Source organism: Talpa europaea, assembly GCF_964194135.1.
Source record: "Talpa europaea genome assembly, chromosome: 7".
In the NCBI taxonomy this organism is placed as follows: domain Eukaryota; kingdom Metazoa; phylum Chordata; class Mammalia; order Eulipotyphla; family Talpidae; genus Talpa; species Talpa europaea.
This window is the reverse complement of record NC_140074.1, coordinates 3,829,555-3,844,988: the sequence shown is the minus strand read 5'-3', so window position 1 is coordinate 3,844,988 and position 15,434 is coordinate 3,829,555. Positions and strand designations below refer to the sequence as shown.

Genomic DNA, 15,434 nt, shown 5'->3' with positions numbered 1-15,434 from the left:
CAGTGCTTCCAGCTGCTCCATTAACAAGGCCATCCCATACCCCCCACTTTCCCGTGACTGGGCACCTGGGGATGTTTTTACCCCTCCGGACAGCATTAAACTGTCCACTGTGCAGACTGCTGGGGACTAATATTTCTACCCTTTATCAGATACCTACTAGGATGTCCCAGAGATTTCCTAAGTATAATCTCATTTAACCCTTGCAACAGTTCCATGGGCTGGGAATAGCATTACATGCCGTTTGCAAAGCAGAGAACAGGCCCAGAGAGGTTAAGACAGTTGCTCCAAGTCACACAGCTGATCATAGCAGAGCCCTGGGTGTGACCTGAAGCCCTTCATGTGCCTTCATTTCCATGCCTGGAGCCCAGCACTTCAGTGTCAACGCGGGCACTCCGTCTCCAAAGGGCACCCCCTCCTCTGGGTCTTTCCGTGGGCAGGAGCGCGGGATGTCAGTCAGACATGGGAATGGGAACCTGGGTTCCTGGAACCCCATGCTGACATCAGTTTTAATGCCTAAAATTTGCACCTGGGGTAATTTTAATGACTAGGAAATAGGTACTTTATCGACACCTGTGAAAGGTGTGCTTTTGTTAACTGGGCACTGTTCTCTGCCTCTACTCGCCTCTCCTGGTCGCCAATAAATTCTGTGCTGGGGCCTCCCTGGTGGCACAAGGGGTTAAGAACTGCACTGTGAAGCAATCCACAGCCTCTACAGCACGAGTTCGATCCCCGGCCGGCCAGGGAGCAACCCACATGGCGCAGCAGACCTCTCCTATCTCACCCGCTGCTCCCCTCAGCAGTGTGTTTCAGTCAGTCTGCCTGTTCTGTTCCCCGCTCTGTCTCTGGTGAATCCTCTCACCCCCGCATCTCTGGCCTGTCCCCCAGCTCTCGAATGAATGAATGAATGAATGAATAAATAAATAAATAAATTCTGTGCTTCTGCTCCTGTCTTGCAAAAATCGCTACCTCCTTGCTTGAAGTTGCTGGAGCAAGTCTCGCCACGTCTAACCCTGCATGCTGGCCCCACCTAGTGGTTAGACTTGGGAAGCACACCAGCTTCCCCTGACCAGTTGCTGGGTGAGGCAAGATTTGGGGGAGCTGAACGCCTGTACCCCTCCTCTCATGGCAAGAAAGGACAACTCTTTGCAGGTTACCTGAGACCACATCCTCCAGATGCACTCAAACCAGATGCGCCTTAACTCTTTAATTATAAACTCTTTCACCAAAGGGACTCCCTAACATCCCAGACCGACAAATGTTACGTTTCGTTCTATTTCTTTCAGCATCTGTAGCTCTAGTAAAGCCAGTTTTAAGCCCCATCTCCTCTGCCATCCCCTAACAGTCATCTCGATGCTGATGTTGGAGTGTATAGATTCCTTGTCTTTTTTTTTTTTTTACCTTAAGTATAGATGTCGAGATCCATAAACAATTTGAAGCAAAGCTGTGTTTTTCATTGTAAATACATGGTATAAGGAAACATATCCTTTTGCCACCTTCCCCCTCAGCTCTGGTTCCTGAGATTGCTAGACGTCGATATCCGTAATTCAAGTGCTATGTGTAGCACTTTGTCTGCTGTATAATTTCCATTATGGGACTAGCAATGGTTTGGTCATCCATTTCCCTGGTGATGGAAAATGAGGCTGGATTCCAATTTTTAATATTACAAATAGCATCTCAATAAATTTCCTCCACTGTGCCTCTTTGTGCACATGTGTGGCTGGGTTTTGCACCCCCTCCCTTGCCACCAATGGGCTATAGGTGGGCAGATGGGAAGGCTCTGGGCAGCCAGAGCCCAGCACTGTCACCTCGGCCACCAGCCTCCTCCACTCACCTCAGTGAATTGCGCCTATGCTTTCATTTTCTTCACGTGGCAGTTAACAGAGGCCCGAGGCATGGAATTTCTGGGTTGCATATCTTCAACCCCACCAGGTACTGCCAAACTAATCTTCCTTTCTACCTTAACTCTTTTTTTTTTTTAGACTTTTTTTTTTTTTTTTATAGAGGCATGTTTTTTTTTTTTTCATTTATTTATTTGTTTGTTTGTTTGTTCTGTTTATACAAGCACTGGGTACAGTCAGAAGCACGGGAAGGCGAGAGAATTCACCAGAGCCAGAGCGGGAGGTAGAGCAGGCAGAAGGACCAAAGTACACTGCTGAGGGGAGCAGCGGGCGGCAGGAGAGGTCTGCGCGCCATGTGGGACCCTCCTCCGGTGGCCGGGGAGCAGCCGGGGATCGAACCGGCGCTGCAGAGGCCGCGGGCAGCTTCGCAACCCAGCGCTCAACCGCTGCGCCACCGGGGAGGCCCCCTTAACTCTTTTTTTTAATTGAATTTTTTATTTGCATAGAAGAACTGGGGTGCATGTCAGAGGTACAGGGGGTGAGAGGCTGAGGGGAGCAGCGGGTGAGACAGGAGAGGTCTGCTGCGCCATGTGGGTCAGCTCCCTGGCCAGCAATCGAGCACAGGAGATAGTACTGAGACTTAACCCTAGGCCACCAGGGAGGCCCTTCTACCTTAACTCTTTAACAGGCATCAAGGCCTTCTGTTCCCCCAAAAGATCTGGGTACTGCCATTTCCTGAGTATGCAACGTAGGACTGCAGGGCCTCTGACCACCTCTTCATGTTGACAATATCAGTGGACACCTGGTGTGCCCCCAGTAGAAAGTGCTGTCTCTGACCCAGCAGGCTGGCAGGCTAACGTGCAAGCTTGCAAGCAGGACAAAATCTGGCCCCTTCGCTTTTTTTTTTACAAGAGATTCCTCCCCGCCATGTGGGAAGTACTGTCACTAACCCAAAAGATGCAAAAGAGAAGGGCCCCTCTTGATCTCTTTTGAGGGATGAAATGGTTAATTTTGTGTCAGTTTGAGGGTTCCCCTGGAGATGCCCACATTTATTTCTGGGAGTGTCTGTGAGGGTCTTTCTGGATGCAATTAACATTTGAATCAGCAGGCTGAATAAAGTAGATTCCCCTCCCTTACATGGGTGAGCTTTAGCCAGTCTATTAAAGGTCTGAATAAAATAAAAACTTGGGTAAGAAAGAATTCTTTCTCTCTGTCTCACTGTCCAAAAGATGTGACATTGGACTTCTCCTGCCCTTGGACTCAGACTTGGACTCAAACGGTAACTGTCCTTCTGGATCTGGACTTCTCAGTCTCCAGAACTAGGTTACCACGAAAGCCAATTTCTGATACCTAGTCCCTCTTTTTCTCTCTTTCCATGTAGATAGAGAGAGAGAGAGAGATTTCTCCTAATGCTGCAGATTCCCTGGAGAACAGACTAATACAAGAGTCTCACAACCAAATGAACTTCAGCACTACCCTGTTTTATTCTCAATAGCATTTATTATCCTCTGGTCAAAGAACGCTGGTCGAGTGAACAAGCAAACCCAGGGGTGCGCCCAGGGTGGGGCAGAGAGTCATTGGGCCGAGTGAGAATGGTCTGCCAGGCCAGCCTTTGGATCACAGGAGAGGGGGAGGTAAAACAGCTCACTCTGTATTATGATATCCCGACGCAGTTGTCTGCACCAGTGGAAGGAGGGGGCCACAATACTCATAGCCAACACAGGAGGGTGGGTGTGTATTAGGGTCCTTTGGGATAGCCCTTTCCTAACTACTTACCATAGGGGCGGCCATGTTCAGAACAAGGGATGCCGGCCCCACCCAGGCCACAGCTGATTGGACCAAGGAGGCATCTGATCCAGGCTGGGCCAATCAAATCCCTTCCCTGAGACTTTGGAATGGGGGCAGGAGCTTGAGGGGGAGAATTTGGGGAGAAGGAGAGAGTGAGTGTGGGCTCTCTGGGTGCCTGCATCAGCGCTCACGGAGCCAGGCACTGTTGCTCAGTCTCCTGGGGAGCAGAAATGGAGCAGATCCACAGAGCGAGGATGAGAGACAGAAGCTCAAATTCCTTCCTGGATCCCCTGGGCATCCCGGCACAGAGGTTCTTGAGACACCCCTGAGCCTGATGAGCCAGTTCCTTTTGTTGCTAGATCAGCTCTAGTGTTTCCTCCAGCTTGAAGCTATAGTCCCTGGATGCATCTATTAACCACATTCTACAAACTAGCGTCTGGACCTCAGTGGCCTTGCTTGATTTATGCAGATTTCCTTTCCCTGACACATTTTGCTTTAAGTGTTATATGATAATATATATTTTAAAAGATATAATATTCAATTGAAAGAGTACTGATCTGTAGTGACAGAGAACAAACCAGTCATTGAAGGGCTGGGGTGTGAGAGGCGTACTGAGGGAAGGGCAAGAGGGATCCACTGAGGACAACGGGTGAGATCACTATGTTGATTGTGACGAAGGCTTTGTGGGCATAAACATATATCAAAACAGACCACTATTGTGCACGTTGACTATCTGGAGTTTGGGAATGTCAACTTTACCTCAGTACAGCTGTTTAAAAGCATATGTAATATTCTACAACCATTCTGATTTCTTGGAAATAAAGTGTGTATCATTGTAGGCAAAATAACAAGAGAAGGAGAGCACCAAGCACCATGCACCCCAAAACAGCCCCTTGTATAGCAGACTCTGATACGACTTGGACGAGAACAGGGTTAATATAAACAGTTGGTGTTTCAAATAATCTAGGCTTTTGAGCTTTTCCTGTTAGGTCATTTTTGTGACTTTCTGAAGGTTACAAGTGTAGTAAGAGATGAGATTTGGGATTTGAAGCCATTTCTGAGTTCTCAGACCAGCAGCTCCCCAGCACCTTCCAGTGCTTCCTCACCCGGGCCAGTCTCCCTATCAGTTGAGAAATCCCAAGCTCCCTGGGAAACAGGAGCCAACCGGGGGCGCTGTCTCTGGTCCTGAAAAGCTCGGCTAGCCTCGATGCTGAATCACGCTTCCAAGTCTTTTTTGTTGCCTTTTCCATTTACGACAGCCTTGGTTACCGAGCCCAACTGGAGAAAACGCCGGATACACTCCTTTCCCCAGAAAATAGTGACGCAAACATAGCCCGAACTCCCTGGGCACCACATGCCAATCAAGGGGGTGAGGTCCAGGATCCCTGGAAAGGTGAGGTCAAGCTCCCTTCACCACCAAGGTAGGGCAGAGGGTCCTAGAAAAACTGCAATGTTAAAAGACACAAAAGCTGCAAATCTCAACATCTTGCCTTAGAGACTCCAGGGCCTCTCTGTGAAAATTTGCTGGAAAAATCTGCAACAAAAGGGTCAAGATCTCTGGAACATAAGCTCACAGGTTGATTGCCTGCATGCTGAACCACTTTATAGATTAATTCCATTTTTCCAGAAATTCCTTGTTTTCCCTTCCTTGTTAGGCAGGGTGCAAACAAATGGATGGCAGCTACTAGGGGTTGCTGGTGGGCAGGATCACGACTGCAGAGTCTCAGCGATGGCCCCCACAGAGCTACACCTTCCCTGCAGGCCATAGCTTTGCACCCTCCCCACCCCCACCTCGGTTCATCTGGATCTTCCATTCAGCCTCAGCCCAGCCCTGGAGGAGGGCGAAACGCAGGGTCTGAGTAGGAAGAAGCAGTTCTCTCCAGAGAATCCATTATTTTACATAATCAGACAATCTTGGAGAATATGAGAGCTACAGATTCTTACCAAGGGGGCTGGAAGAATTGAGGACTATGGGGACACTCCAGAGATTCTATATTCAGGGGCCGGTTGTGGGGGGTCCAAGAAATTGGGGGTCAAGCAAATTTGGAGGTTGATTAATGCAAAACTGGACTAAACACAGACCACATGACATCAAAGGGCAGGAGCCTCACGCTGCAGTGCACCCCCAGGGCACCAGAGACTGCAAGGAGAGCACAGCATGAATAATTTAACAGGAATCCATTTCTAGACCCCAACTTCCTCTGTACTCCTTCCTAAAATTGATCTGCCTCCCTTTCCCAGCCTACTCTTCCCTGACTTTGCAGCTCTCAGCCATGCTGCTCTGACACCAAACAGAGGGGTTCACAGCTGAGGGTATCAGTGAAACCTCCTTCAACCCAGGCCCCTCTTAAGAGACGTTTCAATTATCAAAAATGTTAAAACATACTGGTGCTACTTTGGCAAGCTTCAATCCAGAAGAAAAAAATTCAATATTGAATATTCATGGAGACAGAAACTTTAAAATTTTTTAAAATTTTTAAATCGCGTGGCAGGGTTAAGCACATTCACATCATATGTCTGATACAGAACTGTTTTCATCTTGTCAGAAACTCTCTACTCAGGAGGATAATCTGTCCATTTCACATACATTGCATTCGGTCATTTCAGCATTTCTGTCCACCAAGCGCCTTTTGCTCACTTTCATAAACCAATTGCTGCTTAGTAGGATTAAAGCTGATAGACAAAAGCACATACAAAACTGGATTTTAAAAAATATAACTTACATTTTAGAATATTTTAGATTCAGAGTTTGCAAAGATCTTACAGTCTTCATCCAGCCCAAAGCAATCTCCCTATAATTACATGAGTATACATGCATGTGCATGCTGTCCTTGGAAGGACATCCCTGAGCAGCCCACACTTAAGGGGTAGGGACTTATGCTCCCCCTCCTTGAGGGGGTATCCATATACATTATCTGGAATTTTTCTTCACAGGAAATTCACTTATGCTCTAAAATAATCAAGGACACAAGGGGTGTGGATGACTGGGTGTGAGAGCAGAGGTGGCCCCTGGAGGTTTTCCTTGCACTGCTGGTACTTCCGTTGTCTGTCTACCTGTGCATCTCACTGTCACCTGCCTCAACCATGAGAAATATGTCCAGATCCCCAAAGTGTGCTTTCTGCACATTTTGTTCTTTGCAGAACAAAATGGCTAACTTCTTTGACCCCCAGTTTAGTCTGGTGCCTTCCCAGATCCACTGCCCTTGTGCTTCCCCAGCCCTCACTCAGTGCCTTCCCCAATGCCTAGAAACTAGGAGGGAAACCAGAAATTCTCTCTCCCTCGCCACTGGCTTCCCAGAGGCCAGCAAGGGACCTGCCTTGTAGCCAGCGGAGTGAGGAGATGAACTCTGGGCTCCGCTGGGGCCACAGAGCCTCAGTCTCAGGTGTACCCCGCAACCTGGGGCCGGGCACCCTGTTCCACTGTTCAGCCACTGTCCCAGGAAGAAGGCCGGCCAGTGGTTCACGACACATGCCCATTCCAGCACCAGAGGAATCCAGGGGAGGATGACAAAGCAGGGTCTGAGATCTCTGAGAAACTCTTAAGAAAACAAAATTGTTGGGCCTCCCTGGTGGAGCAAGGGGTTGAGACGCAACCTGTGAAGCTACGAGTTTGATACCTGGCCAAGGAGCAGTACACATGGTGCTGCAGACCTCTCCTGTCTCGCCCCCGCTCCCCTCAGCAGTGTATTTCAGTCAGTCTGCCTGTTCTGTTCCCCGCTCTGTCTCTGGTGAATCCTCTCACCCCCCTGAAAGGTCGATGCAGGGGCCAGGAATGAGGAAGCCCACATAGAAAAAGCAAGATGGCCCTGACACCAGGACCACTGATACCATCAAACTGAAACTGAAGCAATGAACAGGAGACACAACTTGGCTCCACAAAAAACAACTTTGTTCTGCCTAAACCTGTTTCCAGCCCTGCCAACCCAGTCCTCCCACCTAACCTCTCCTCACCCTAAGAACGACCCTTCCCCTGACAACGGGCATGACTTCACTGACCCCCCCCCCCCCCCCGCCACTTTGGGTCCCCGAAGCTCGTCTGGGGCGCAATAAATTTTCCCTTCCTTTCAGAAAGTTTAGCCTGGCTCTCCTTTTCTTTCCCACGCCAAAGCTTCACCGCCCACAACTCTGGCCTGAACCCCAGTTCTTGTATGCATAAATAAATAAATCTTTAAACAAAAATTGCCAAAGCTGGGCGTGGGGGGCAGCTGAGTCTCAGTCACGGGCCCCCTTCAACGCCACTCACAAAGATGGCGGGCGCGGCGCCCCCCCCAACATGGCCGCCCTCAGGGAGCGGGGCGGAAGTGACGCGCGGACCGGAAGGCCCGGCCGCTGGCGCCCGGGCTCACGGCTGCCGCGCGGGCTACCTGCGGGGCGATGCCGTCGGCGGGGCGGCTCGGGGGCGCCGCGGTGCTGCGGCTGCTGCTGGCGGCCCAGGCGGTGGCGGCGTTCGAGCCCGTCACCACGACCCTGGTCGTCGGGGGGGCGTTGTCGCTCCTCACCGGCTACCTGTACAAGAACCCGCCCTGCCGCTTCTCCGAGTGCTGCCTCGTCGAGCGGCCGTTCGACGCGGAGGGTAGGGCCTGCGGGGCGCGCGCCCGCGGGGTCACCGGGCTGGGGGGCAGGGACGGCCGGGGGGACTCGGCGCTGCGCAGCCCTGGGAGCGGAGCCTGCACGTGGGGGGCTGCCCGCGCCCGCTGAGGGGGCGGGGTCCTGTCACCCCCACTAAGTGGCTCTCGTCTGTGCAGCCCCGCCCCGAGAGTCCGCAGGGGGGCCTTGCTTTCCGTGCAAGTTGCAAGGAGAGGGCCCGTCCCTGGACGGAGCAACATGGTTCGCTTCCTCGTGGGGTGCAGAGGCCTGAAGGAGACCCCCCCCCCCACGCCCGCACCCTCCGTGCGCAGCCCGGGGGCTCTGCAGTGCAGACCACTTGCTCCTCCCAGCCTCCCCCTTGGCCAGTGGGCTTTTCTGGGCACCTTTAATGTGTATTTTTCTCTCTTCTCGCCCGGCTCCTGCAGCTCTCAAGCAAGACTTGGAGAAAAAGCTGTTTGGGCAGCATCTGGCCTCTGAGGTGATTCTCAAGGCACTGACAGGCTTCAAGAACAACAAAAACCCCAAGAAGGCGCTGACTCTTTCCTTACACGGCTGGACCGGCACCGGCAAGAATTTTGTCAGCCAAATTGTGGCCCAAAGTCTTCACCCCAAAGGCCTGAAGAGTAACTTTGTCCACCTGTTCATACCGACGCTGCACTTCCCTCACGAGAACCAGATAAGCCTATACCAGGCAAGGGGCCCTGTCCCCTGGCTGCGGGGAGACCTGATTGCTAACTCCGCTGCTTTTCTGTGCACCCCTCTGCTGAGTTCAGGCACACTCGCCCCTGGGAACACTGTGCCCTTTGCAAAACTCTCCTACCACTTTTTTTCTCACTTGATTACAAAATTATTTGGGTAGGTAGATGATGATGTTCTACTCCAAGAGAGGCAAGCTTCCTTGCAATCTGTGACCTTGTAGCAGAGACAAAACTGAAACCGAAACCCCCCAGTTCTCTGGATCCCCAGCCTTCCCAGCGCCGCCGTTGGCGTTAAAGGGGATCTGCATTTGCTGGGACACGGCTTCCCTTAACGCTTCTGCAGTGTAGACTCGAGGAGTTTCTTTGACCTCAGTAACTTTCATTCCCTGTGTCCCTCCCCTACCCAGATCCTTGGCACTGCTTGCTTGCTTCCAACAAAAGCCTCAAATGGATCTTAAGACCCATCACCCTTTGAAAGTCGTCTCTCTACGTTTCATTTCTATTAGACTGTCTAATCGGGCTCTCATTTAAATGCGGGTTGTCCTGGTGAAAGTTCATGTTCCAACTGTTAAGTCAGGACTGAGAATAAAAATAGAAACTGAGCATGGAAGTCAAAGTGGGAATTGCCACCCACACTGTAAGAGAACTTGCCAGAAGGAAAGGGTGATTTTCCCATTTTCCAAATTCCTTCATAAATCTCTAGAAGTACAGCAAGATAAAAAAAAAAAAAAGACCAGATAAACACGCAAGTAAAGGTGTTTATGGTTAGGCAGGCGAGGACGCCTCCTGAGCAGGTGTGTGGTCAGGTTAGTCCATGTTTGGGGGTTGAGGACCTGTTGCTTGGGTGTCTGGGTGTTTGTTTCAAGAAAGCATAGGAACAATTGCCTGTATGAGTGTCATCTCGGTGGGCCCCACTGGCCACAGGTGGGCCCCACTGGCCTGGGGCGCCGTCAAGTGGCCATCTAGTTTCTTACTCCTCTGGTGAAGTATGTCTGGGAGAATTAACTGGAGCTTTCTGCTGCTGTGAGATGAAAGACTGGGATTGGTTAACGGGGTGATAAATGTTCATGTGGCTTCTACCTCTCTTTAAAAAGTTCCTTTAGGATGTCATTTGAATAGGAAGAAACTTTGCATTTTAACACGGACCTCTCCGCCAATTTCCACTCCATAGATCAAGTTTTGGGGAAGCTATTACCCTGGAAGGTTAGGATGCGGCTTCGTCCTTGGCTACACCCCTTAGCGCTCTGCTCTCTCCTCTTTTGGAGCACGAGGGCCAGTGTGGTGCCTGTGCTCCCCTCAGTGCGTCCCTTGAACCCCGGCACCCTCTTTCTTCCCCGACGGCGGGTGTAGGACCAGTTACAGAAGTGGATCCGGGGCAACGTGAGTGCCTGTGCCAGCTCCGTGTTCATATTCGATGAGATGGACAAGTTGCACCCAGGGGTCATCGACGCCATCAAGCCGTTCCTCGACTACTACGAGCAGGTGGACGGCGTGTCTTACCGGAAGGCCATCTTCATCTTCCTCAGGTCAGCAGGAGCGCTTTCTCTGGGGCGCACAGACCCCTCATCCTCCCGGTGCTATGACCCGGGGCAGAAGTGCCAGCCTGGCAAAAGTGACTTGCTGACAGCTAGCGGGAGTCAGCATGGCACAGAGCATGGGCGGAGAAAACGAATGCAAGGAATGATGGCTGGCGACCGGCAGTGCCCTTAGCTGCACGCGCCGTTCCTGAGGGTTATGAAGGGCCGTAGCCATCACGGCAAGTTCTCAGGAAACAGATTTTAAGCACCTTGGGGGGAGATGCTGTTCTCCTGTGTCCAGTAGCAAGTATTCCTCCATTAAGAATCAGCCTCAGGGCCTCCCCGGTGGCGCAGCGGTTGAGCGCTGGGTTGTGAAGCTGCCCGCAGCCTCTGCAGCGCCGGTTCGATCCCTGGCTGCTCCCCGGCCACCGGAGGAGGGTCCCCCATGGCGCACAGACCTCTCCTGCCGCCCGCTGCTCCCCGCAGCAGTGTCCTTCGGTCCTTCTGCCTGTTCTGTTTCCCGCTCTGGCTCTGGTGAATTCTCTCACCCTCCCGCGCTTCTGACTGTACCTAGTGCTTGTATAAATAAATAAGTAAATCTTTAAAAAAAAAAATAATCAGCCTCAGTGGGCCTCCCTGGTGGTGCAAGGGGTTAAGCACCACACTATGAAGCAATCCACAGCCTCTGCAGCACAAGTTTGATCCCCAACCAGGGAGCAAACCACATGGCACAGCAGACCTCTCCTGACTCGCCCGCTGCTCCCCTCAGCAGTGGATGTCAGTGGATCTGCTTGTTCCGCTCCCCACTCTGTCTCTGGTGAATCCTCTCACCCTCTGAACCTGTACCCAGCTCTTGTATGCATAAATAAATAAATCATGTAAAAAAAAAAAAGAATCAGCCTCAGAGCAGGTTGGTTTCCTAGTTGGAGACACATCTTGATCGGCAATTTTATTTTTTCTTTATTCTCAGCAATGCTGGGGGGGACCTCATCACCAAAGCAGCCCTTGACTATTGGCGAGCAGGGAAAAAGAGGGAAGACCTTCAGCTGAAGGATCTGGAAGCTATGCTCTCTGTTGGCGTCTTCAATAACAAGCACAGTGAGTCCTCCCAGGAGGAGCCCCCTCCCTTTGCCCCTCACCCGCAGAGTCAGCAGCTCACCCTCCAGAAAGCCACACATGCCCTCCTGCCTCGGTGGCTTTGTGGAAGCTGGGACTTTTTCTAGAAGCTACTTCTCAGGGGTTGCCCATTGATCCTTACGTCAGGCTCACTGCACGCTTGACAGAAAGAGCATCTTGATGGGGAAGGCTGTGAAGAAGGCGCTGTGGGTTGGGGTCTCCACGGGCCCTGATAGAGCAGCGAGCTTGGCCAGGTGACAGCGGTGTCTTGTCTCCCAGGTGGCCTGTGGCACAGTGGATTGATACACAAAAACCTCATCGATTACTTTGTCCCCTTCCTGCCCCTGGAGTACAGACACGTTAAGATGTGTGTGAGGGCGGAGATGCAGGCCCGCGGCTCTGCTGTCGATGAAGACGTGGTCACCAGGGTGGCGAATGAAATGACGTTCTCCCCCAAGGATGAGAAAGTCTACTCAGACAAGGGCTGCAAGACGGTGCAGTCACGGCTGGACTTTCACTGACCTCTGGTCCCAGAGGGGCAGCGCCCCGGGGGTTTGGCATTCAGGGCCTGGTCTTCTGGAGAGACCTCTTGGGTTTGCACGTTTGCACCTGTGCACTTTCCGGATAGAGAAGTTTCTAAGAATGGGTTTTTGCCAAGCGGCTGATCTGTCAAGTGCTCTTGTCATTTTGCTACCCGCGAGCCATCTGTCTGTCTTTGGCCCCCGAGGGCGAACTTCTCAACCCCTACACTTGCCATTAGGGACCTCGCACAAGTGCCTGGAAGCCAGCCGTGGTGGGGACCTCGTGCTGTTTCTGGTCCCACAGCGCCCTGACCTCAGAAGCTGCTGTTAGAACTGAAGGAGCTCAGGCCCCGGCTGCAATTTGGGAGCGAGACGCTCTCGCCTGCGAAGACATCCTGCTGTTTGTCTTTGCAGACTGCTCACTGGATTCAGGTACTCAGTTAAATGCAACAGTACCTTCAGGTGCGGACAGCCTGGTGGGCCCTCTCGGCCCAGGTGAACCATCGCACTTGGCGTGGGGCTTTCTGAGGCCCCCACAGCCCAACAGGACACCCAGGGGCGCGACAGCCTTGGTCCTTCACCCTTTCCCCGACGGTGTGCATCCCAGCTCCCAGCTCCCTTCTCCGCTGGAGCCTCACTCCGGTGCTACTTCGGCGTCCCCACACGACAACGTCACTAGCGCTGATTCGGGAGACTGTTGGCTCTGTATCGGGGCCCTTGGTTCCCCTGGTGAGAGGCTTGCTGTAATGTATGCGCGGGCTGGCCGCTCACGTTACTCCACAGAACCATTCGAATCCACAGGAAACCCTCGTTCTCCACCCCCGACACCTGCCCAGACCCAGTGGTCGCTGCCAGATGCTACGTTGCCAAAGAGGAAGGTCTGTGGGCTGCAAGCGCTCGTGTCTCCGAGGATGTGTGTGTTTTTATAATGTTTTTACTTCTGAATCTTAAATAATAGAAATATGGGCTGTTGCTAATTTTAAAACATGGGGACACTGGAATGGGCTAGTCTTAAATCGTTTGAGTGTTTATTGTTCAACGCTGAGCTCTGAGGTGGTGGCTGCCTGTGGGTTCCATCTCTCAGTGACACTGCGTGGCAGCGCCAGGACTGGCCTCTGGGCGACAGTCCTGAGACTCCGGCCGGTGGCCATGGCTTGGCGGCCTCCTGGTCGCAGGGCCCCTACGGGTGTGACTGGGATGACGTGCAGCTGCTTGTGTATGTGCTGCACTAGGATGAGTCTTTTTGCCGTACGGAGCCTACAGAGCAAAGTGTGTGTTATGCCTTAAGAGGACGGGGCTTTGTCTTCTATAAAACGCCAAGGTGGAGGTGAAATTTTTAGTGCACGCTCTCAAATTGGAGCTAAACTACATTTTTAATAAGCTTCTGGTGTCCGATCAGGAGATGAGATTTTCTGTTTACAATGACGCAATAACCCTAACACGTGTCGGCCACCTTTGGCCTGTCGTTGCCGGCTGTGACGTGCAAAGGCCTGGCTTGACCGCAGACCGGCCTCCCTGCCCGGTGAGAGGGAGATAAGAGCTTGAATTGACCGACTGAATGTAAAATGCCCCGTGATGATGAATAATAAAGTCCATATTTTATGTGAGCTGGCCCTCGTGCACTTTTGCCCCCCCTGGATTTTTGGTGACTCTGGGAAGCTGGCACGTGGGTAGAGGCTCTGCGGCACCTCGGGGGCGCTGGGCTCGCGAGCCTGGTGGTGCCCGCTGGCAGATAAAACCAATGTTTGTCCCACAGGCTGTTATCCCCAAAGAAACACGACCTCAACTTAGATGATGGGTTAAACGTCTTCATGATTTAGGAACGAAAATATCAGGAAGAGCTGGTCTCCTTTCTAACCAGTGGATTCTGAAGGAATGTCAGAAGGATACTGAGGCGCCGGGAAAGACTCGCTGCTGATGTCCTGAGCTCCCGCAAGGCCAAGCTCAGGCCTGGAAACCCAAGCGCCAGGTCTTCCCGCCCAGACCTGAGGTGAACCAGCTCTCGGCTGCTCAGGCTTCACTTGGCCTCTTGTCTCTAGCCTGGGAGCTGGTCACAGACCTGCTCCTTCGTGGACTAAGGATTAGCTGAATGAAAAGCAACCCCTGCTAGAGCAGAGGTCAGTCAGCCTGTTCACTAAAACTGGCCTCTTCTCTCTGAATTGTAACACTAACCCTCTTCCCAGGCCTGAAGATTAGCAAGCGCGTGTTCTGGAAGGTGCACTCTCTGCCATCATCCCACCCACTCCCCTCACTTCTCCAGGGGGGCAAGTCCCCTGAGCTGCCCCCTCATGTCCTTGCTCGGACTGCTTCCAGCCAGGTTTCTGCTCTCCCCACACAGCCTTATGTACAAGGCCTGAACTTGCCAATTCAGTCAGGGGACTTGTGTGTGCCCTACTGAGGGACCCCCAGGTGCTGGGGACGGCTGGGGACGTGGCAGCAGGTCAGGTCTGGCTCAACACAACAATGGTCTGACATCTGGGCTGGCCTGGGAGGTCTTATAAAGGAGCCTCTCCACAGGCAGGGGAGCCAGGCTGCTGTGCCCCTGGGAGCGCTGTCTGGGCACGCACACTGCAGAGCCCCTCCTTTGTCAGCGTGAAGGCTTGTGCACGAGACCAGGCACCTGTGTCTCCTGCAGCGTCTGTCCTGCCTGGCGGCTCCGCTGGTTATGTCTCCACTGAAACTCCACAGCTGGGTGCCCAGAGCCACGGACCCAGCAGGGCAGCAAGCAAGCGGCCAGCGCTCCGGGACCTGAGTCCCCCGTTAGCCCATTTCACTCCAACAGGATGGAACCTGCTGGCCCCTGATTCATGCCATAAGCAGGCAAAGCCTACGAGGGTTTCCTCCTCTGAAACTGTCTTTACAAATCACACATTTGCCTGTCAGGTGTAGCTGCCTGCATTTATAAAACACTGTTCTCGCATCCTCGGGGAGGCAGTTCTGCTTCTCTGGGAGGTGTTAGGAGTGATTAAATATAACAAAATCAAGTTTAAAAAATATCTGGCAAAACTCGCCATCAACGTGGTGCCTTCAGGAACGGAACAGAGAAGGGCCTCGCATGGCCTCGCTGAACTGGCCACCACAACCTGCGGACCCCTCAGTCGAGATGGTGTTTCTGACAGCCGACCACAGTGTCACCAGAACATTCCCGCGGTTCAACGTCACTAGGATGAAAGCCCCAGAAAGGCCACTTCAGGCTCCTCTGGCTGCCTGAGTGTGTCTGATGTACTTGTTTTATTATCTAAACACACCGCTACCCGTGTCACGGCCTCCTGCAACAGCCCGGTCGCTGCTGCAGCCCCGGTCCCTCGGGAGGGGGTACCCCTAAGAACACACGCCTTTTGCAACACAGACGTTTCACAGGAACTTAAA

At 52.5% G+C, this 15,434-nt stretch overlaps 1 protein-coding gene across 1 annotated transcript; it reads left to right on the top strand.

The window, feature by feature from the left end:
* Positions 1 to 8,000: 8,000 nt before the first annotated feature.
* TOR1B (torsin family 1 member B) lies at positions 8,001 to 12,131 on the top strand (the record flags this gene model as incomplete). The annotated part of the gene is made up of 5 exons (XM_084237152.1): positions 8,001 to 8,199; positions 8,639 to 8,904; positions 10,262 to 10,437; positions 11,399 to 11,526; positions 11,824 to 12,131. 5 exons carry the CDS (start codon positions 8,001 to 8,003, stop codon positions 12,063 to 12,065), a joined length of 1,011 nt encoding a protein of 336 aa, XP_084093278.1. The 3' UTR covers positions 12,066 to 12,131.
* Positions 12,132 to 15,434: the final 3,303 nt, after the last annotated feature.